General features: G+C 42.3%; 1 protein-coding gene across 1 annotated transcript; it reads left to right on the top strand.

Moving 5' to 3' along the window:
- Window positions 1-11,479: 11,479 nt before the first annotated feature.
- On the top strand, window positions 11,480-23,264 carry T265_11339 (hypothetical protein; the record flags this gene model as incomplete). The annotated part of the gene is made up of 4 exons (XM_009177970.1): window positions 11,480-11,488; window positions 15,329-15,544; window positions 16,581-16,712; window positions 23,040-23,264. 4 exons carry the CDS (start codon window positions 11,480-11,482, stop codon window positions 23,262-23,264), a joined length of 582 nt encoding a protein of 193 aa, XP_009176234.1.
- Between the last annotated feature and the right edge of the window lie 421 nt (window positions 23,265-23,685).

Below are 23,685 nucleotides of genomic sequence, written 5' to 3'. Positions count from 1 at the left end.
CTGGTTGATGGAATCCATCAATTCACGCACGTGCCACAACCAAAAATTCCCAAACTTCCATTTCCGCTCCTGGTGCACGCACTTTCGTCTTGACCGATGATGAAACGTTTGCAACCGATTCGCCCAGGTTAGAGTCCAAACCAAAGGTCATCACTATAAAGTGAGCTGTCGGCATTATGTTCCATTGCGAGAAGGAGGGACTCCTCACTACAGAATACATGCAAGTTAACCTCAAATACCTATGAGAATTCACCGCTCCTGATTGATACGAGTGATGTTCAACTGGCGCACTCCATGTGACTCACTTGCATACGAATAAAGAGTTTCTGTTTGAAAGAAAATGAAATTGATAGGTGAGATGAGAAACGATGGAGGCTCGCAGCAACTACTGATAACAGTTTCATGGAAGGTCAAAGGGTTTTCAGCAACCTTATGAGTAGTGTGGTACGTCTATGTAATGTATTGTGATATGTTGAATACCATACCTTGAATACCGACCTCCTGGTTGGTAGTTTGAATATTTAGCCTTTCGACAACAACGGACTGACCAGCACTGTTTAAATCGCATTTAGACAGCACGTAACGCCACTCATTCTTCAGTCATCGAATAAACACCACGTGGTCATGTGTCGAGATGTTCCTGAAGGAAAGATTTTCCTCTTCTTCATGATCGCTCGGCCATCCATGTCGCAATTCGTTTGATACCGAATCTATTCCAGTATAACTTTATAGGGCCTCTGTGGGAAATGAGTTTACAGACAGGCCAAATCCGTGTTCGGCGATAAAGTTTGTTGAATTCACCCTAGGTATGCTCATACTGTCGATGGGACAAGGCAAATTACACTTGCAAAAGGAACAAATCAAGCACAGACTCGGCCAATCGATTTTAAAAGTGTCTGCGACTGGCTCCTTCGCCTTGTGCTAGTAAGTCGTTCACCATAGACTTTCCCATGAAGAACTAGATAGCTGGCCAACTCGTTCTGCCTCAGCTATGTTTTTAACGTTCTTGATTGCCTGGAATGTTTTCATTAGTAAAATGGCGGTGAGCATTGCTTCCTGATTGACCGGAGTGACAATACAGCGATCTATTGTGATCTGTATGTGGGCCTACGGCAGTTGCTTGAATAAATTGCGAGTTCGCACAACCAAAGCATGAAGTTGCACACACTGCAGTAATGAACCGTCTGGTCATACATACATCCTTGGTTTGATCTCTCCACTCATGGTATCTGTTGTGGACCACAGTTCCTTAACGCCTTCTCAGTACCGTAAACCCCTGTCTGGATAGCCACCTGATCGTCTGGTGTCCTTGGTCAAACCAGAAAAAAAAATCAACGAACGTGCGAGCCAGTTGCTCTATTGATCGCGTACAAGCGGTCAAAAAAGTGGTACTAAGAATACAACTCATGTGTCACGGGCAATGGTTCTCTTAATAATATCTCGGCAAGGATTTGCGATTTGAAGTCAGCTGAACTTGAGAAGAGGTTCAGTTTCTCTTCGCAACCCTATTCGAGATTTCGACGGACTTTACTAGACCAATCTGGATAGTAGAATGTCGTTTTTTTCAACGGGAACGCTTACTTCGGAGTGAAATTTACCACCTTTTGGGACCGAAAATGCTTAAAATTGAACCAGGTAGTACTCCTGTTAATTTAGCCGTAGTTAACAAATGGAAGTTTATTGGGGGATCTGGATTTGCGCTCATGTCCATCCGACTGTGCCACATTCGGAACCGGTTAAGATCGACGTTACAGGAGAAAAACAGCTGATGACCTTTGGATTAAGCAGTCTGTATTCTACATCATTCCCTTGACAAGGGCTATTTTTAAGGACTGATTAGGACTGAGTGGCCTCCCTTTTCATGCCAAGATTTTCGCCCGAAGGGCATCCTTTCCAAAGAGGAATAGCAGTACGAACGCAGTACGCTCTTTTCCAACCCCTTTCTAGTCCTACGCCTACAATTCAAAATGTAGTGCTTCTCGAAGGAAAAAGCATATTTCTAAAAAAAACGCTGAGTTTTGTCGAATCATTTTGGAAAGTTTTGTACTTACCACGGCCCTCCTGTATTCGCCCTATAAGCGGGAATAACAAACAAACAGGAAAAAAGTTTGGTCTTAGTTCCATCTTGCGCAACACTCAGGCTTAATTTTAAAGGTAAAATATGCAAAAAATAAAATATGTACAGCCAGTTTATCTTTATATACGGTAGCTTCCGGTTCTTGGTTTCCAAGCTCGGAAAGGTATGTTCTAAACAAAGTATTTTTGAGGAAACTACTCACAAGATTGCTGAGAACTCTTCGACAGCCCACGATCGGTTTCGCGCTTCTTGGGGCTCATCAGATGGGCGCAGTCTCCGAGTTTTCGTCAACCTTGTGCTCTACTATTACCCAAGTTGGACTGATTGAAACAAACTCACTCATTTGCAAATCAATTTGGTTTTCACGAGAGACTCAACTGAATCTCTCGTTTATGATATTCTACAACTGAATGTGCTGCACACAGACCGCCTCATGTTTCAGTTGGCACGATATTCGAGGTATGGTCCCGAGAAGGGCGAAGCCCATCGCGGGCTGTTGGAGAGTTTTCAGCAACCCTGTGAGTATTTTTTTATGAAAATATACTGCGATATCTCGAATATCGTGCCAACTGAATCATAAGGCGACCTGTGTGCAGCACATTCAGTTGGAGGACATCATAAACGAGATATTCGGTTGGGAGTCCCATGAAAACCAAATTAATTTGCAAATGAGTATGTTTATTGAAAGAATCCTTAAAGTAATTTCGATCTCCGTATAAGATCCACTTCGGGCGTTTTCATGTCATCACAGAAAAGCGCAACTCAATTGAAATATGAATCGATTTAAATACATTCCACCCGCTCTTGGGATTTTGTTGTAATATCTTTATGTTGTTTAAGTGCTCGTACGAGGACTTGTTAATTCGAATTCTAGGTCTAACTCCCATGAGGAAATGAAAAAAAGCAACGTTCAACTATTGATTGATCAGTCACCTGCCAACACAGGCCTGCAATCGAACCACACCTATCTTCCAGCGAGTGATTTTTACAGCAGTAACGAAAACATTCCGGAATACTGGAGTACATGGATATCTGTCTCGTTCTGCTGAACAAAAATGAACTTGTTTAAATTAACCGGTTAAAATGAAATGCCCGGAAAACTGTGCACAAAACCGACCACATATCCTGAAGACAAATGTTCACGGTGAATGGTTTAAGTTATAGGACATCATTCAAATCAACAAACCATGCTCTCTGATAATTTGACAGTGTAAAGCTACACTACAAATACAAAAGCTAATTGGGCGGTAAACAAAATCGGTTGAAAGTTGTCCATACACAAGCTGTCTGATAAACCAGGAATCACTTTTTACGTGATTCGGAAAACGTAATTGGAAATAGAAGTATGCTAACAAACGTACCTGAGATTCATCAATGGGCGCATATGTTCGCAATAAATTTAAGTAGCGGAGACGCACATTGTTGGCATTCAAAGCAATTTGGGGTAAATTCAGTTTATAATAAACTTGACGAAGGTAACAAAGCGCCAACCAACAAGTAGTGACATTCTGGATATGGGCCCAAACGAATTTTTGTGACAAATCCGAGATGAGTGCCAGTAGTGGGGTTCACAGAAGATATTATAGAGCACTTGGTCCCAGATTACCGAAACGCGTTGGATCTACTTCTGTCACCGTCATCATTGCAAAGTTTCTCCCAACCTTTCGGAGCGCTCTATCCCTTATGACATACCCAAGTAGCCATGACAGTAAAACCCAGGAGGCTTGTGTCATGGTCGCCCGGAATGCAGCAGTTCCATGAAACTTGCACCCTATTCGCTTTCGGTTAGTAAAAAACGATCAACAAATAGCTTTCCCCTACTTTTGGCTAGCTAATGGAACGGCAAGAATTTGCACACTCCGCGGAAAGCTGACAGTATGCAGAGGTACGGATGACCCAGACCCTCATTTCAATGGCGCCCAATGTGCTCAGACTGCTTTGGACCAATTTTCCCCCAGAGACTATGCATTATCTGTCTATCTGCGCTGTCCACTTGGCTTCAGAATTTTAAATGAAAGCAGACATGTTGGTACCGGAAGGTTGAAATACCCGGCCATTCTGTCCCACTCGAAACCAGACCTTCCACTCATTTGCAAACTAATTTGGTTTTTCGAGAGACTCACCTGGAACTCATTTGCCCGAGAACATCATAAACGAGAGATTCAGCTGGGTTCAAGGTGAGTCTCTCGAAAAACCAAATTAGTTTGCAAATGATTGAATATTCGCTAATTTCGTGCAATTTGGTTTCAAGTAGAACATTAGGTTGACGGAAACTCAGGGACTGCGCCTACCTGATGAGCCCCAAGAAGGGCAAAACCGGTCGTGGGCTGTTGACGGATTTTCAGCAAACTTATGAGTAGTACATTACAAGGACTTTCCACTGTCATCAGGACCGCGAAACACCTTCTCGTAAAGATTATGATGAGCATCTACTAGGGGCCCAATCAGTCAAATTGGAAAGCAAAATAGAGTGTGGGAAACTGGTTGACAGTTTGATCGAAAGACACTTGTTTCCTTTTGCACAAATGCCTAAAAAACTGACAATATTTTTCCACAGCTAAGGCCTCCATTGCCGTCAACAGGGACACTGTAGTTATCTTCCTTGTCATCAGTTTTTACATTCATCTTCACAATGTCAACTAACAAGAAATCTCGTTCAGTTTGACTGTATCAGATTGCACTGGGGCGTATTTTTCACATATTGATGGCTACCAGCTGGACGATGAAATTAGATCTTATCATCAATGTCGGGACAGACAGAGAGGATGTTCTTGGCTTTCTCCAAAGACATTCTCATTGAGGTGTCCATTTAGGCTGTTTCACTTATCAAACGCCTCCAATAAGGGTATTTGGAAGCTGGGGGGTCGTCAAAGCGCTCTCGTCGCTGAGCATGGTAGCAGATGTTGGCAATCTACCATCCTGGTGTATGATGAGGGACCGAAATTGAGTGAGTGTACCACAAATCGACAAAAAAGTGCAAATGATAGACACTCGGATAGATAGACACACTTGTCGACACGTGATTGGACGGCCCACTGCGGTGTGATGCTTTTCGCGTGTGCAGTCACATGCCTCTCTAATTTCTGATAAGTGCTCGGATGCGTGGCGTTGTCCTGCCTGAGTGAAACTCATCACATACAGATACAAGGGCATTTAGGACTAAAACTGCTCCTCTAGTGTTGTGGGACATTACATTTAGGTTCGCCGATTGATTTTGAACGAGTATGGAATGTGCACGTTGGTCGGAGGTACACGTTGACCATGAATCGAATTAGGATCAATAAAACCGATCAAGAACATTTAGCCGCTTGTCTAGAGACATCAAAAGTTCCCCAAGATGGCAACAGTAGGTAAATGGCACCCGTGATCTCAACTATGAACCAGATCTTTGAAGAGAGGTTAACATTTCCCATTCCGCGAATGAGGGAAAAAACGTTTTACCAGAGAAAAAGCAATCACTTACTATATATTTCACCCGATTTGCCTATAAGCATTAGTAACGGTATTCAGGATTTTCTGGTGCATTGTCAGATGTGCGAAGTGTAGGTATGCAAGCACAGTGAGATGTTCATCTCTCTCAAATCAAACAATAAAGGCCCAAAATGGGCTTCAGCATACTCCAATGACAGGTCACTTTTAAACAACGTGAACAAAGTCCTATTTGCATCAATCTTACCCAAGGAAGGAAGCCGCAGAGAATTCGATTCTCTTTACTTAGGAAAGAGAGGTGAACTTCAGTCGAGATTACGTCTTTATTTATCAGCTTTGCAGTAACTAGCGCGGAACTATAAAACCTGTGAACGTCGAACTATTCAGTCCCTTTGGTTTAACATACCTGGTATAACGGTGAGTACTACTGATGAGATGTACGAGTAGTGTTTTCCCGTAGGTCCGCATCGCGACTCTTGAAAAGTGATATCTGTTACGGAATTGGTGGAGTCGCTTTGTAGCATTTGTTTGCATTTGAGTAACAGTCAATGAATATCTAGGAAAGTTCAGGAAGACGCGTTCAAGGGAAGATGGATATTCAGTTTTGTAAACAAGATGGATATGAGCGTTTTGCTCCCTTGTCCAATAGTCTGCAACTGTTTAGTTGGTGTTTCTCCAACAAGCGGCTCCGTGGCGGAGGTCTTCTTCCTTACACTGGTAGTTTCGATATTGTACTAACGGAGAATTTTGGGTTGCCTGTTGAGCTGGAAAGTGCCTGTGGACATCACTTGCGAGTCATCGCCTTCACATATTAGGAATTTCGGGATCGTCGCGTCCGGTCGATCAAAGAAACAACGGATAGGAGACATAAATCCAGTCTTCATGTCGTTGTAAAGTCAACCGACAGCAGGCTTTGTCAAACCAGTAATGGGTGTTTCCGTTAAGTGAGATGGTACAATATCTCTGGCCAAGACCGCACCTCAGTAAAAGACCACTTTCAGGAAGAATCATCAGCAAACACTCTCCGGAAAGTTTCCGCAAGATTTCCATTTCTCCAGGAGGAAACTCTGACTCACATCGGGAACGTACGATTTAGGTCAACGAGGGTTACCTTCACTTTAAACTAAAGACCACTGACTGGATCGTCCATCATGATTCGCATAAAAAGTCTGTTTTGAGAACGACGTAGCAACTAGGATCCGGGAGATTTAGGATACCACACGTCAACATACTGATGAGCCTTGCTTTTGTTCCAAAACACGTTCAATTTAGTTGGAAAATATCCCGGAAGTCCTAAGCCAAAAACATACCCTAGTATTTGATAGATTTTCAGCAACCGGACAATGTTTATGGCGAAACTTTCACGTGATACCGACTGTGGATAATGGGAATCTTACGCTAGCCCTGCTATACGTAAGCACTGAACCGGTTTAAGGCACTTGATCGGGCTCGATATGAATTCGTTTCGAAATACCTTTCATGAACAGGTGAGGGTAGTTGTCCCTTTTCTACCAAAAGCGCCTAAAGTGTCACAAAACTGTTCTTGTGGTGGCTTTATTTCTTTCTCAATACACTGCTTTAACGGGGGTTTTTTCCGATGAGGTTTTTTTCATTTCCATTGAAGTTGACCCAAGACCATGTTGTGGAATCCATTTCGGAAGCACTTTCTTGGAAAAAATCTGAATTCACAACGGAAATTGACAAGAGCTTTTCGACGGTTTTTGGGCTATTTGAATTTGCGAGATTCTTGTGAGATTCTATGCGTCTTCCTCAATGGTCAGTGCTGCATTCACAAAAGGGGACAATGTGGTCGCTTTGGAAGGCATGATGGAATCCATCTGAGAAGATAACAAATGCCAATAATGAATGCTACTGCGCTCGGCGGTCAGATTGAGCGGCTTGATTTGAAGGTCACTTAAAAGTTTGCTGAGTAATCAGGATTTTTGGTTCACCGGGAGATTGTACACCCTCTTTTGGTAGATCACTTCACGTCGTTGAGGACGGCGGCAGCGTTGTTGAACATGAAGACGATAATGAGGATGATGATGAGGAGGTGCGTCAACAGTGAGTCATATGTAAGTGGATTGTCACTTACCTGATAAACTGGAAGTGTCCGCTGCAAATGGACCGACATGAGGGTAGCTTTGTCTTGTGAAAATTTTTCTCCGTAAAATGAACACTTAACTTCTGTATTCATCAACGTTTCGAAATGTGGCCCTGGTAATTCGAATGTGCATGCTAACTGTTTGGCTTAGTTGTTTAACTACTTGGTGGGCAAGAACAACTGTATGCAAATTTCGAAATTCTGTTGATTTCATTTTGCAACCAAGTCCACGATAGTTGTCCACGATTACATGGTGTCACTTGTCACGTGAGTGGCAGCCGATCGATGCACGCGTTCGACAATAAATGTGAGGCAGAAATCTGTGAGCGGATTGAAGTGCTTCGTTTTTATCCTCAGTTCTAGAGATGTGATTAGGTATTTCAAGGCTACTCTGAAGGAACTTTTGTGATCAGAAGCACATACCCGGTACCAAAAACAATCTCGAATGGTGTAAAAGAGCATACGATGCTGCTGATGGTTAACTTTCCCTAAACAAGCTGGAACACATCTCTGTAACTGTTTTGAGGCATTGTCCTGTTTTATGATGTCGTGTCAGCTATCCAGCCTGTTTCATTGTACACCGGTTGTGTGTAGTCTTGAAGGTGTGAAAACTGATCTGTGATATAAAAAGGGATGCACAAGATGTGTAGATGATGGTTCTTTTTGAATAAAAGTTCATTATTCTGACGTGTGAAGCTCACGACGCGATTCATCTGATATAACCTCTAGAGGCGAACAGATTTCCTGAAGGGATAAATTAACCCCTCTTGGGAGCGTTTCATCTATTCTTCAAGAAGACACCAAATGACTTTGGCGGGAATGATCGTTTGAGGTGTCTGGGATGGTGTTTCACATCGCTTCTCCAGAGTGTGAAGTACAATATACATCGAACTTACACAATGGATTGGTTTCCCCACTTTGGTATATTCGGTGGATCTTATCTCACCACTATCCAAAATCACATTTTTCAGCGCTGGCAGCAAGAGCAAGACCATGCTTAACACTGTTCTCGAGACCAAAACGAATTATTTTTCGCTCCATAAAATAAAGCGTTGTTTGTCACCGGAAGTGATCTGGTGTAGTTTCAGCAACAATCCTTTACTAACCTTGAAAAACAGTTCTTTCTAACAAAACTGACAGCAAACTTGATGCCATCTGTGACTGATACCGGAAGAAAGGAATATAGACATCAAACGTCAGCTTACGTTACATTCGACGGCTTTCTCCTAAAAGATTTATTGAATAAATGTTTGATTGAAGGTAATGACGAGTTTAGTACTGAGTCAAATAAAATCGACATTCAGCCATTTTTCGACTCGAAATCCAACTTGACGTTTTTAATTTATGACTGCAAAGCCAGCTACAATATCTGTAAGTAGTATTGCTTAACCTTTAACGTGTGCAAATGAGAAAATCGGTTCGTCTGTTGCCGTCAGCCATCGAAGTTTTGGAGTCTGAGACATCGAAAATCCATCATTGAAAAGATAGTTTATTGTATTTTCATCCCCATGTCATCACTCATAGTAGATGCTGTTTACTTCAGGCTAAGATGAAACGTGTCTTCTGAGCTGAAATCTATTCACTCCCGGTTCTTAGTATCGCAATACATTAGGAGAACCAGGCCCGAAATGGATTACACAACAGCCAATCGAATAACAGCTTTCGTCGGGACGGATTTAACTGGTTGTTCTTCACTTGCCCTTGACGGATGAGTTATGTTTTACTATCACTTTTTGGTTCGCCTAGAAATTTTCACGTGAGCTTTATGAGTAGCCCGTTTTCGGCTGCGCATGACGCATGTACGCGACGGTGTCCAATAGATCAGCTGATTCGTACGTTTATTGGCTGTCTGATTGGGCGAAACGCATCAGGCTATCGAGCGGCTATCCAGACTGATAAGGCATTAAAAAACTACTTTCGTGTCTGGTGGCTTATAATGCATAGATTGTGTTGTTGAATCAATCAAAGGCGCTCTTCCCTTCACCATTATATCCCTTAGGGGACGATTTTTTTTCTCAAAATAAAACCCTAGCAATTTTTATGGATCAACTAGCCGCCTTAAATATTTCTTGTTCTGCAATCAAATCCATTTCTCATGCCACATCTCACAACTCAACTGCTCATCGGCAACTTTTCTGGACTGCTGACAGTCATCAAAAGCTTCACCGAACAGCTTTCACTTACCGCAAATATGGCCTTTAAATCCCTCACGGTTACCCAAACAGATCAACACAAGTAATTTTTCATACGTCCCAAAACGCTTTTCTACTACCCAAATTCTGAGCAACGATGCTCTCTTTTCCTGTGTCACTTAGGCAGCACTGGCGTACATCTGAACACGAGAAATCTTGCACTAAGAGTGTTTCAGTAAGCTATTTGCCTGGACTCAGGACTGCCCAAAGGTCAGGAAATGTCGATGGAGGAATAAGCCCTCTTTGTTTTGTATCTTTGCGATAAATTTACGACAAATTGGCTTGACCATTCTTTGAGCCATTTGGCTGGGTGTCCTTAAATGTCCTTGAACTGCAGATCGGACTTAATCAGTCGAAAAAGACCTGAAGTCAATTACATTAAATTAACTAAATTCCTCAGTTTCACTCCTGTGAGTTGAGTCTAGTAAAGCAAAGCAAAGCAAAAACTTCGACCATAATAAAAGAGATGCCGCTCCAGAAGGACTAGTTAGGGAGAAAAGTCATTGCATAAAGCTTGTTAAAAGTGATAATCAAACTTCACAAACTTGCAAATCAATTTTTAGTTTCGTCGAGAACTCAAAAGAATCCATCCGGGTCACTCATCCGTGACGTTCTCATGTTACACTAAGTTGATAAGACACTCGATATATCAATGTGTTTGCGTTTCTGAACATATTACTCATAAGGTTGCTGAAAACCCCTCAACAACATAATAACCGTTTCATTCTTCTTGGGACTGGCTTATGACAGAACTCAAGGAAGTGTACCTACTTGGCCAGGCTCAGCAGGAGCAAAACCGGCCATCAGCTGTGGAGCAGTTTTGAGTGAGCTTATGAATTGTATATTTCAACAGCATTAATAAAGACTTCGAGCATGTTTAAGTATAGTCCAATGACCGACGAACTCACTTTGAGATAACTCAGTTTCTTCTAAAACAGTTGACAAAATTGAATGAACTGGAAGTTGTACCTGGGAAAGTGAGGATCTCACAACAGAGTGAAACTGAAATTCCAATATACTTCATCGGAACAGAAATAAAAATTAAAAAAATTCCACAATCCCGATTGTAGTGTGACAGATGAGGTCAGTACACGAATCTGCAAGGATCGGGCCGCGTTTGCTGATTTGAGAGACCTATCGTATCTGAATGGCTTATCCCTGAATCTGAAGGGACGTGTGTGTCAAGCTATAGTACGGGCTGTTTTGTTGCATGGCTGTGAGACTTGGCCTATTCGAGCAGCGGAACTGAGACCTCTTCAGGTGTTTGACAATCGTTGCCTCAGAACCTTAGCTCGTGTGGGTTGGTGTTGGCGAATCCGTAACGAGGCAGTTAGAAAGCGTGTTTACGGTTGTGCAACGGGTACTTCGATTAAAGTGTGTGTCCAGCACCAGAAACAGTGTTGGTTGGGACATGTGTTGCGTGTGCTGAACCATCGTTTGCCGAAGAGAGTGCTGTTTTCCATGCCCCATTCAGAGTGGCAGAAGCAGAGAAGCGTCCAACCCTTGACTCGACGGAGCGGTATGAAGGATATCACGAAATGCTTGGATGCTGTCGGTTCTACTCGCCTGGTTGGAGACACTACAAGATATGGCTGTCAACCGATATCAGTGGCGTCCTTGTTGTCAGTTTCTATCCAGATTGCCTGAGTGAATGTCTGGAGGTATAGGTATCTCGTAATGATTGTCGTAAGCTAGCACTACGTCCCTTCTATTTACTCTTTTTTACAATAAGTCTTTCAAATAAATCATGGTTGTAAAGAGGGGAAGTATCGGTGTTGAAAACTGATGTCATGCTGTCGATGATGATGATGATGATGATGATGATGATAATGAGGATGATGATGATGTTGATGTTGATGATGATGATGATGATGATGATGATAATGAGGATGTTGATGATGATGATTCGGATGATGATGTTGATGATGATGATGATGATGATTCGGATGATGATGATGATGACAATCCCGATTTACAATGTGCAGTAATTGCACGTAGACATTTCAATTCGTGTGGGCAGTACCCCATTATGTTTGGACATTGTGTTTCCCATTTCTAAGCAGTGGTCAAATATCCAACCAAACAGACCCATATTCACGTACCCAAACTATCCTCACGCGAAATTTCTAAATGTCTGGATCGAATTCGGAAAACTTTTCCAGGTTTATCAAAACTGTCGCCGATTCATATGGCCTAGATGAGCCAGTATTGCATACGAATACCTCTAAAGATAAACTGATTTCCGACAACTCCTGAAGGTCATCATCTCTTCAAAACCAGTGAGCCCGGTCGGGATGGATAAATGGTTCTCAGATTTTACAGTGATCGCTTTCTGAAGCAAAACTTAGTGGTTTCTCTTCTAATATGTACGCAGTACAAATTAAAAGGTATATCTTTATTCTTTATCATAACTTTTGTTTGGTGATGCGAAACGAGGTGACTATCTCCATTTTCCTTCAGTTATTTCCCTAAGCCTACCGATCTCGATGTTTACCAAACTTCAGATTCCTCCTAGAACAAAAGGTGTCCCAATCATCATCGCGGGACGACTAATCGAGCCATTCCCAAAAGTCCCCTGAAATTAATTAGACCCTCGAGTTCCCGAGTACATAGCTGGAGATCATACTGTTAGTTAGCCAACCCTGTTCATCTAAGATTCTAGGCAGTGCTTGGCCAACAAACTGTAGGTAATACTTGAGATCTATTCACACTGCTGATCAGCTGCTTGCAGCCAAACAGTGGTCAACCAGTGGTCGGAAAACCGCGGGTTTAAGATTCTTTTAGTTTCGGGAGTTGGTTTCTAACAACGATGAAGCAACTGTACGGTACCTCCTGGCCTTCCAACACCGATCAGCTTCACTGACAAAACGATAACTCTACTAAATATTGCTAAATCTCCTCAAATCACTATCAAATATTCAGTACTCTCGAAGTCTCCCAGCTTACTACAATGCAGAATTACTGCAAAATATGCTGGTTTGCTACTTAAGTTGAATTTAACAGCAGATTCAAACACATTTCGGCCAATTCTCTTGTTTATGCATGAAGATTATTTCGGCCAAATCTCTTGTTTATGCACGAAGATAGCCCCCTAATATTGTTCATATGTTACTCGAGACACTTGGTGTTTTCTTGACAGAACGCACTACTGATAAGTTTGACGAAGACTCTTGGGCCGGTTTCAAACCTCTTTGGGCTCCTCAGGTAGACGCAATCCCCAAACATCGTGTTCTTTCAAGAAAAGTATTGCATTATCTCGAATATAGCACCGACCGCAACACGAGGCCACGTTTATGCAGTACATCCAGCTGGGAATCGGTTGAGACTTCTGTTGACAAAATCATGTCTACAAATGCGTGTGTTTCTGCAATCACGTACTAGTTGATGTCCACTTAGGACCCGAAGGTGGCGAAAACCCAAGGACTGTGATTACCTGACGAGCTCCTATAGGGGCGAAACTGGTCCCACTCGAAACCGTCATCATTAATGTGTCCATTCAAAAAACTGTCTGGTCCCCCCATCGAACGTATCCAAAAATCAGTCCCGTACACACGAATAGGATTTACGGCTTCATTCCGACTGGTTACTCACTGTCCAAATCAGTGACCTTGTTTCAGGTTGTGTGAACACACGTAGTTCCTAAGACTACGGACCACCGAGAGTGCGTGCGACCCATGACTCACTAGACAGAGTTATTGTTTGGCGACGGTTCGAGTCATGTAATGCACAGTATGCGGAGGAAAGTGGATATAGCATGGAATACCGAGAATTCCACTGAGACAGCAATTCAAAAAAACATTTGAACCCAAGAACGAAATCCTCTTCGTACGGGGTTCGTCCCTTTAGAGGATGGTTTAATTGGAGGGGGGAGACCTTTAAGTCCTTTACAATCCAGACTTTCTTATCGGCGTCCAGTTACAACGAACTCAGTGAAACCTTTTGAGTGAGGCTGTAACAGCACAGTTATGTAATGCGGTCGTTGGATCCAACTCACTGTTATGTTTGACCATTCCGCCTTTCGGGAACAAAGCGAATGAATGAGGGTTTTTTAATGAACATAATTGGCAGTAACCGAGCAAAATTATTGGTTAGACAACAGAAAACAGCATGTTAGTCACTAATGGAACGAGAATGAAATGGAGAAGTTGAACACGACTTCGGAGTGATTGATACTCAAATAAATCTACAATGATACCGTAGCATACAAACAAAGTAACAGAAGCAGTATTGTTTTCAAAGATTTCGCTTTGTAGGCAATTATTGTGAAATAATTTGATTTGGAACGGGAATTAAATTTCCCCGCCCAGTTGCCCCTTCAAGATGACCGTTTAGATCCAAGAAGTCTTAGTTAGTTAGTTAGTTAGTTAGTTAGTTAGTTAGTTAGTTAGTTAGTTAGTTAGTTAGTTAGTTAGTTAGTTAGTTAGTTAGTTAGTTAGTTAGTTAGTTAGTTAGTTAGTTAGTTAGTTAGTTAGTTAGTTAGTTAGTTAGTTAGTTAGTTAGTTAGTTAGTTAGTTAGTTAGTTAGTTAGTTAGTTAGTTAGTTAGTTAGTTAGTTAGTTAGTTAGTTAGTTAGTTAGTTAGTTAGTTAGTTAGTTAGTTAGTTAGTTAGTTAGTTAGTTAGTTAGTTAGTTAGTTAGTTAGTTAGTTAGTTAGTTAGTTAGTTAGTTAGTTAGTTAGTTAGTTAGTTAGTTAGTTAGTTAGTTAGTTAGTTAGTTAGTTAGTTAGTTAGTTAGTTAGTTAGTTAGTTAGTTAGTTAGTTAGTTAGTTAGTTAGTTAGTTAGTTAGTTAGTTAGTTAGTTAGTTAGTTAGTTAGTTAGTTAGTTAGTTAGTTAGTTAGTTAGTTAGTTAGTTAGTTAGTTAGTTAGTTAGTTAGTTAGTTAGTTAGTTAGTTAGTTAGTTAGTTAGTTAGTTAGTTAGTTAGTTAGTTAGTTAGTTAGTTAGTTAGTTAGTTAGTTAGTTAGTTAGTTAGTTAGTTAGTTAGTTAGTTAGTTAGTTAGTTAGTTAGTTAGTTAGTTAGTTAGTTAGTTAGTTAGTTAGTTAGTTAGTTAGTTAGTTAGTTAGTTAGTTAGTTAGTTAGTTAGTTAGTTAGTTAGTTAGTTAGTTAGTTAGTTAGTTAGTTAGTTAGTTAGTTAGTTAGTTAGTTAGTTAGTTAGTTAGTTAGTTAGTTAGTTAGTTAGTTAGTTAGTTAGTTAGTTAGTTAGTTAGTTAGTTAGTTAGTTAGTTAGTTAGTTAGTTAGTTAGTTAGTTAGTTAGTTAGTTAGTTAGTTAGTTAGTTAGTTAGTTAGTTAGTTAGTTAGTTAGTTAGTTAGTTAGTTAGTTAGTTAGTTAGTTAGTTAGTTAGTTAGTTAGTTAGTTAGTTAGTTAGTTGGTTAGTTAGTTAGTGGCTGCTGAGTATGGGGGATCTTCGAAGGCTGTCCGTGCCTGACCATATGTGGCTCAGAAGCATCGCATGAATCTAGTAGGACTCATATCAATAATGCTGAGATTCGCCAAACAGCCTTCGAGATAGTTCGCTCTCTCTGGATAGATCACTTGGCTGCAGTACCGGTTTTGCTGTTTAGGACGCGTAATTCGTATGCCAGATGATCACTTGCCTCACAGAGCTTTCTTCACCCAGTTTCGGAGACGACCGAGTAGCGGTCAGTCCATGATATGGCAACGAAACATGAAAGCCCTTAACAGTTGCGTTGATAAGTACCGTCTCCGGGGGCCAAGACCGCAGGATGTGACGAACGAATGGTTAGTGATCACAGCGTATATGTTGTCGCGCAACCAATGGTGGTCCTGCAGTTCCCGGTCCGCGTAGCTCTCAATGCACGCCAAACAAACGGACAAACGGTTTAATTCGTCGTCAATGTACAGATTTGGCCATCACCTCCAAAGTGTGACTTTCATTCCCTCATTCCGTTATCCTTTGGGAACTGGGCTGCACCAACCGGAACTATTACACTTCGGTGCACGATCGGAAAGCTGAAAAACTAAACTGAACTGGCGTTAGTTCAGAGAGGTTCTTATTTTCCAAGCCAACTAGCACCATAACCCAGCTGGTGTAGTTGCGATTCTTTAGCTGAATACAGGAAAAACAAGGGTGGTCGTATTGGACAGTTATACACCTAAGAAGGAATCGTTTGAATGAGGTACGTCAATGGTGAAAAACAATTCAACAATACGTTCCAAGAGTAAACTATGAACTACCTTCGCTGTTCTAACCTATAAGGTTCACACTTTGGGGACGAGACTGAATGGCTTGTGATAACGACTGCTATGTAAATCGTGTCTAGACTGTATAAGAACGTGACCCTGATCAACTGTCTAGAAAACACCAAAAGGTAAGATTAGGATGCGGGAGAACTTTGGGCATAGAGATATTTGATGTAGACTTTCTTGCCATCGCAAAACATTGACCAGTCAATTCATACTGTGCTTAAAAACAGTGCTAACGATTTCACACTCGTTTACACTCATTTCATGGATCACACAATCCTACGTCTTTGTACTCTCACTGTTCTGGTCTATTCCACGAGGTTTCGATCCGATGAAGAACAGGACTATTGATCGGCCGACTCAGCACCGCTCACCAGACGCAACAGAATCGAGTAGGAATGTTGATTTGGGATATGACGTAGTTCAGAGTCTTGAGATACATGAATAACTGCTAGTTTTGTATTCCGCCGGAGGAACGTGTGCTCCACACTAGAGATTCTGACTGAAACTAACTTCTGCTGTGATGCCACTCTCATTAAACCTCTGCTAACCTTTTGTAATGCACTACTCATAAGGTTGCTGAAAACTCTCGCCCTTCTTGGGGCTCATCAGGCAGGCACCGTCCCCGAGTGTCCGTCAACCTCATGTCCTACTTGAAACCGAATCGCACGAAACTAGCGGAATACACTCATTTGCAAGCTAATTTGGTTTTGTGAGAGACTCACCTGGAACCCAGCTGAATCTCTCGGTTTTGATGTTTCCAGGTAAATGAGTGTATATTCGCTAATTTTGTGCAATTTGGTTTCAAGTGGAACACAATGTTGACGGAATCTCGGTGACTGCTCCTAACTGATGAGCCCTAAGAAGGGCAAAACCTGTCGTGGGCTGTTGAGGAGTTTTCAGAAACCTTATGAGTAGTGCATTGCAAGAATATATATGTGTCCTGCTATCTCGAATATCGTAGCGGCTGAAACATGAGGCGGTCTGATGCAGCACATTCAAAAACCGAGAGATTCAGCTGGATTCCAGGTGAGCATCTCGAAAAAACAAATTAGTGTGCAAACTAGTTTACATTAGCTAATTTCAGCTTACCTTACCTATAGATGTGGGATTTTCTCTAGTTAACAAGGGTGATACAGCTCTGTGGCTAAGTGCGAGAGACAGGAGGTTCAGAATTAGAAATTCAAGCCATTAGAACCCAGTACACGTATGGGTATTTTCCAAATGAATGAGGAAGCAGATTAGGGAAAGGATAATTACACCGGATGTGTTAAACTTCCTTGTGAGAATTTGCCATTCGATGAGCCAGTCAGCACGTGACTACATGATGTGGTTTCCGTTAATGAATGGTGCTGAATCCTGTCTAAGTGAGAGCTAATCACACTACTGATTGTGACCAAAAACAAGTCGGATTTGAAACCGACCGCTCCTACTAACCGAACATCATGTCAATTGGACGGATGTGTCACGTGCGTCGCGGACCAAACGAGGCATGCCTTGATTGGTCAGATAGCCAGCCAATCTGGATGGAGCGTCTACGTCTCCTCAGAAGATCCTAAGGCCACCTTGTGAGAAATTCTGTGATGACCCCATGAATACGGTTGTAATAATCTTCCTTTGTCTCCATAAATAGTTGTCTCAAGCTACCATGCCCCTTGATATACCATAATGGGCGGTGCAGGAAGCTAAGGAGCAACATAGAAGTGGCATCACGACTGGAAAAACACAGCAGAGTGCTTTGCAATGAACTACCCATCGGAGCATGGCCTCCGACGTGGAAGCACTTCAAAAGTGCGCACTGACCACGGACGGTAGATAGCTCCAATTCAATATACGTTTAAACCAAAACTTGTTTGAAGCCGCTGGTGAATCCATCGAATTACTGATAGAATGAAATCCGATCACGAAAGCCGACTTTCACTCAAAGGTTTATGTCTGCTTGCCGTTCCTTATCAGCCTGCGTTAATAAAGGAGCTAACCTCGCCCGAACATTGGCACTAGTTCGTTGCAGTGTTCAGCATACAACTGGGACGCAACAGTATAACTGGATTGATGGCTGTACCATAAGAGGAGTCGGAAGCGTCCATCACATGACCGAAGCATTGTGAAAAAGTCTCAGAGGGGAATTGTCGCGGTCACCACATAACCCGAAAGCATTCTTATCACGCTCATTCACTCTCTGCTTCTTTTTGTGCGCCATTTGCGTTTAAAAATACTTTGTTAAATCCTGGGTTTGTTCTCCGAAGTCACACCTAATTCTCTCACCAAAGATCTTGACAGCCGACCAGCAAGGTAAGAAACTAGTGTAAAAAAACAGTAAAATAAAAGTTGGTCGTTCAGCCGCAGTACACTTTTGGTGGCCAACTGTCACGCATCTCAAAGTAGACAAGGGGCTAAGCTAGTGCCAAGTGGGCCCGGGGTAGAGCAGGAGTAATCAGAAAGCCATCATTAAGCTCAAAGCAGGAACCTCCCGGTAGCATTTTCACTCGTTATACAGAGAGACATGTGCGTTCCCGTGATGTTATTGTGGATTTAAAATTTCAAATCAATCAAATGCTTCTTGTTTGGTTCTAGTCCTTCCAGTCCACCAAAGCAATCGACGTATACGGTTGGACGTTTTCAAATCACACATGTCCATGCACAAAAGGACAAAAATGACATCTAAAGCACAGCCATACAGTGAGTCTCACCTTGAAATTGAGTACATCAAGCTGAAATTTTGAATGCAGGCTTCGAATTAATCGTGACAACAGGTAAAGAGTAGTGGTTCCAAGCAAATGTCATAGAATGATACCAGCCGTCAACCTGTAGAGTCTGTAACCAGAAATACACGTTGATTTGCGACTAAATCTGGCCAGAACTCGAAGTAATGATGAGTTTCCGGGGGACTTGGAATAAAGAAGAACGAATCATACAACCGGCGGTTGGAACTTTCAAATCGATCAATGAAGATTCGTTTTACCCAGTACACTACGGAGCAGCCAAAAATAATGAACACCAGCAGTCGACAAGTTCAATAGCCCAGGAATCCAATGAAGGATGCAAAAGCGTGTGTTTTGATACGATGCACCCATAGAAAAGGTTCCCGGCAATCGTTCTAGATGAAACCCGTTAAAGATTTTGTGCTCCGCATTTGTAGAATGTGACAGATCAGAGATCCAACTTTCACCATCTCAACTTGAATACAACCAGGAATATTAAGTAAATTGTTTCTGGCGCAAGTCGTTATCTATATGACTAACTGTGTGTTGCAACTGGTTCATATTACTTGTACAAACGAGTGTCATTTTAAAGTCATTCTCTCCTCTCCCTGTGGGTATTTTGGATGATCCACACCAAATCTAGGCAGTATTGTACTCGAAATGTACGTCATTTGAGTGGACATTCCTGTTCCTACCCGGTAATCAACTCCGACTGCCTAATATACCGGGATTGCTTGTGTACATCTGAGATGAGATCAACGTAATCACTGCTGATTTCCAAACAGTTACAAGATATTTAGAATTCAGAAATGAATGCGCTGGTTTCGAATCTTTTCTGGATTATTTTTCAGAGTCTTATCCGCCCGTACGAGTCCTTGAACTTCGAAAAACTGGGAATTTGGCATTTACCTACTCTGTTCAATCGTTTGCAAAACCTCTATTCTTTGGTAGATGTTTTCATCATTAGCCATATTGGATGGAGTAAAATTTCTGGTCAAAGTCGGGAAATTCTGCTAATTTCGTGTAAGCAGATTATGCGTGTGTTCACCCCTCTTGATATGTGTCGCTTGTACCGCGCCAGTTTCATGGACCTGGTTGCAGTTTGATACGGTCTTAGTGCTTGCCTCTTTAGTTGATACGCCTAACAAGGAGCGGCCCGTTACCCAGTCAAGCATTTCAGCATTGCTGCACCATAAACAATAGTGGCGACGGGGATGTCATTGAAGATCATATTAGGTTAGTATGATAGATAACTGGAAATTCCCACGATGCAACTCTGACTGCTGCATAAAAGAGACAAGTTCCTTTCAGACTAATTGCCAACAGGTTCATACCGTCCCGGTTCCACTGCAGTGGGACTGAGATTCTACATCAATGCGGAATCAGATCAGATGGAGAGAAGAACAACCAGTCACCAGGAATCTGGTCGTCTACCCATGCGAAAACAGGAAGGCCAAACATACTCAAGTGAAAATAAGTACTATTGAAATACTACAAAGTATGTTGCAAACAAAACGGTCGATCGAAAATCACTTGGCAGCACTGAGTCACTGCTCGCATGGTCAAATGCTGTAGTGAACGGGAAAACAACTGTGGAGTTTTTGGTTTTGGTCCCAAACCAGTCAAACTAGTCCAGGTGTTTCTTTTTGCTGTTGTGCAACAGCCTTGAATTTATATGTCGATTGTGAGTTGTGGCCTTGACCATCTCCAAGAATATATTCATCTACAAGGAAAAGTTATCTTATTCCTAATGCAGTAGTTCACTAAGTTCACCAATTTCCGGGTAACGAGAGAGACAGAGGCACTTTCAAAGCGACGAAAAAGTCAGTAATTTTGTTTACTTACTTCCAACTTCTCAAGTCTATTCTGAAAAAAACGACAGCACAAGGCAACTTGTACTTGCATTTTTGTATTGATGGACTTCCTGGTAGTAAAATTTACTACCGAGTTTAAATAGACTTTTCTTCCGTTGCTTTCATTTCGCTCAGCTGAGGCGAAGTTTTTTTAACGAAACCTGTATGTCACATCCGTTTTCAACAGCCTATTTAAATAGATGCGTGGGGTTCAGCAGCAGCACCGACCCTCCGTTTGCAAAAAAATAGTACTCAATAGTCTGATTTACCAAGGACTCAAATCCTCGTCATATTCGATTGGAATTCACAACTGATAAACATACACTGGACTTTGAGAAATACACTCATTTGCAAATCAATTTGGTTCTCACGAGAGACTCAACTGAATCTCTCGTTTATGATATTCTACAACTGAGTTGAGTCTCTCGTGAGAACCAAATTGATTNTGAGTGTATTTCTCGAAAACAGTCCAATTTGGGTTCAAGTAGAACGTAAGGTTGACGGAAACTCGGGGATTGCGCCTACCTGATGAGCCCCAAAATGGGCGAAACCGATCATGGGTTGTGGAAGAGTTTTCAGCAACCTTTTGAGTAGTTTCCTTTATGAAAATACATTCCTGCCAGAGCTACTTGTGAGTCTTTTGTGCAATCGTCCCTGTGAGCGAGGTGCTGATATCGTCCATGCACCCAAAGATCTTCAGTTCACATCAGCTGGAAGGAAAAGCTGACTTACCAGATCTTGAAGTGCAGTATCTCCATTTGATGGAGCACCTGTCCGGCTAGGGAGAGATCGCTGGCTGGATTTCATCCTAAAAGCTGACCTTTCCATTGTGTTAGTTGCACCTGAAACTAGGATTGTTAGATTCCTTTCTACTTCCCACTAATATTTAATGAACAAAATCTTGGGTAATAGTTCGTAAAAGCAATCTGTTGAAAAGAGCAGAGAAGTTGCCCTGTGGCAGACCGTAGATTCCGTTGGGATTAAACGGAATCTCGCCCGAGAGTACGACCGTTTGCTCGTGTGGCATTCGGACCTGATTACAAGAAACGCTTACTATTTCGAGTTTTGATGACAACAAATCCGCCGATATATTTTAGTGTAAATCAGATCCGAACATTCCGGTTTTTCTCGAAGCCGGTTATTAGGAAAGAACACCTGATGCGGTTTGTATTTAATGCATTTACTTTGTCAACAAAGTTGTGCACGACCTTGAATCATCACGATAACTAACGAAGTGGGATCATCGGGCAAACAATAAGTACACATCAGATAAATCCCTTTCCCCTCACACCGATGTTTTGAACTCTTGAAGATTGTTCCAATGAATGAGTCACATATGAACAGAAGTTCACATTCGCCTGTTTGACTGCTTGTCAGAGGAAGCGTGAGGAATATGGTCTCACGTTTGATTTTTTAAGGCAAGTTTTCCGGGTTTCGCAACACGCCATGGAAATGTCACCTCGTTCTCAACTCGGTCACTCACAGCGTTGACGGAGGTTTGCGGTAGACGAGACGCGCAAGGGGGGTTAGTCAGTCGCTGATTGCAATGTTTTCATTTGAACTTAACAATACGGGATACCGAAAATGGGTTACGCGTTGTCGAATCTCAGACATATGGTGTGTCAGTCATATAAAATGTCATTATGCACCAACAGAAAAGCTCAAATTGGTGAGTTCCAGTAAAAAAAACTCACAGTAACAGCGGGAACCTGATTTAAGTGACCTCCAGCTACTTCCTTTAGTGCCGTACACTTTGCCATTTCTGGCAGACGTCCGATGTGGATTAGGACATAAAATGTCTGACTCAAAAAGTTAAAAACCTCCTGCACTATCTTCCTTCAGCTGCTACGCGATAAAGCAAAGCATTTTTCCGCACAGTGTCACTGGGAAAAGGACTTTGCTGAGGTGCAACTTTTAGCTACATTGGGCACGTCTTTAATTCCCGATGTACACAGATGACGTTTCTAAGGAAGAAACCGTCGGTGAACGTGGTACATCAAAAACTGTTGAAAAAAACAGCTACTGAAGTCCGTAGAAAGCAAATGTCTCTGTTTGTGTGTAATCATATCACGTGGGGTTAGGATAGACACATTTGATGCTGCAACCATGTTGTGAAGTATGGATATTCCTCACTTGCGACACTGAGTTATCCCGTTGGGTGTCTGGTACTACCTTCTAAGACCACGAAACTCGTGGAAGGTTTTCTTCCCTGAGTTGACTGCCATCCTGCCCCGAAAAGCCAAGGGGCACTTAACGGCTGATTTATCGTGACATCCGGACTACAAGGGTTTTCGGCGTAGATTGCCTTCACTTTTAGGACGAAAGCTCGGTTGAAGATTACTTATGGATTCTACGTAGTGGGGAGACTTAAACAGAACACATGTGAATTTGGTCCTCCGAGAAAAGTCAGCCAATGGACCGTACAACTGTTCTTCTTTACTTATGGTATACAACTCATAAATCTGTAGGCAAATTTCAGTTGTCAGACAGACACTGTATCCGGACTGAGAAGGTCAGAACAGCTTTTGTGAACTCGCGTGACCCATGGGGCAGGCGTGACCTAAGCTTATCCGTCAAGGTCGAGTTTACAATGCTGCGATGCGCCCCATATTACTATACGGATCGGAAAGCCTGGCCGCTGCGCGCCGAGGACGTCAAAAGACTTTCATCGTTTGACCATCGATGTCTTCGGAGCATTGCCTGAATCTGGTGGGAACACCGGATCAGCAATTCTGATGTACGTCGAATGGTATTCGGGAGAAATAACTCACCCTCGATAGATGAACTGATCACACTGCATCGGGTGTGCTGGCTTGGCCACGTGCTGCGTATGCCAGTCTACCGACAACCTCGAAGGGCTCTTTTCGCCAGAGGTGGTCAAACAAGGACTTGGCAGCGAAGTGTGAAAGCCATTACCAGCAAACTCAGCTGCGCTGGTCACTGCCGTCTTCCTGGATGGGGACCCCGAGACGGTCCACATCAATAGCTAGAGACATCGTCAGATATGGCCCAGTCGCGCCCTCAATGGCGCTCGTGCATCCAAGCTATTGCCTTCAATGCATAGCTCCTTTTCCAAGCCCCCCACATGACAGCCCACTGACAGTGCTGGATTTATGCACCAATTT

This window comes from Opisthorchis viverrini (genome assembly GCF_000715545.1).
Source record: "Opisthorchis viverrini unplaced genomic scaffold opera_v5_476, whole genome shotgun sequence".
Classification (NCBI taxonomy): Eukaryota; Metazoa; Platyhelminthes; class Trematoda; order Opisthorchiida; family Opisthorchiidae; genus Opisthorchis; species Opisthorchis viverrini.
The sequence above is the reverse complement of the archived record's forward strand: the minus strand, read 5'-3'. Positions and strand labels throughout refer to the sequence as shown.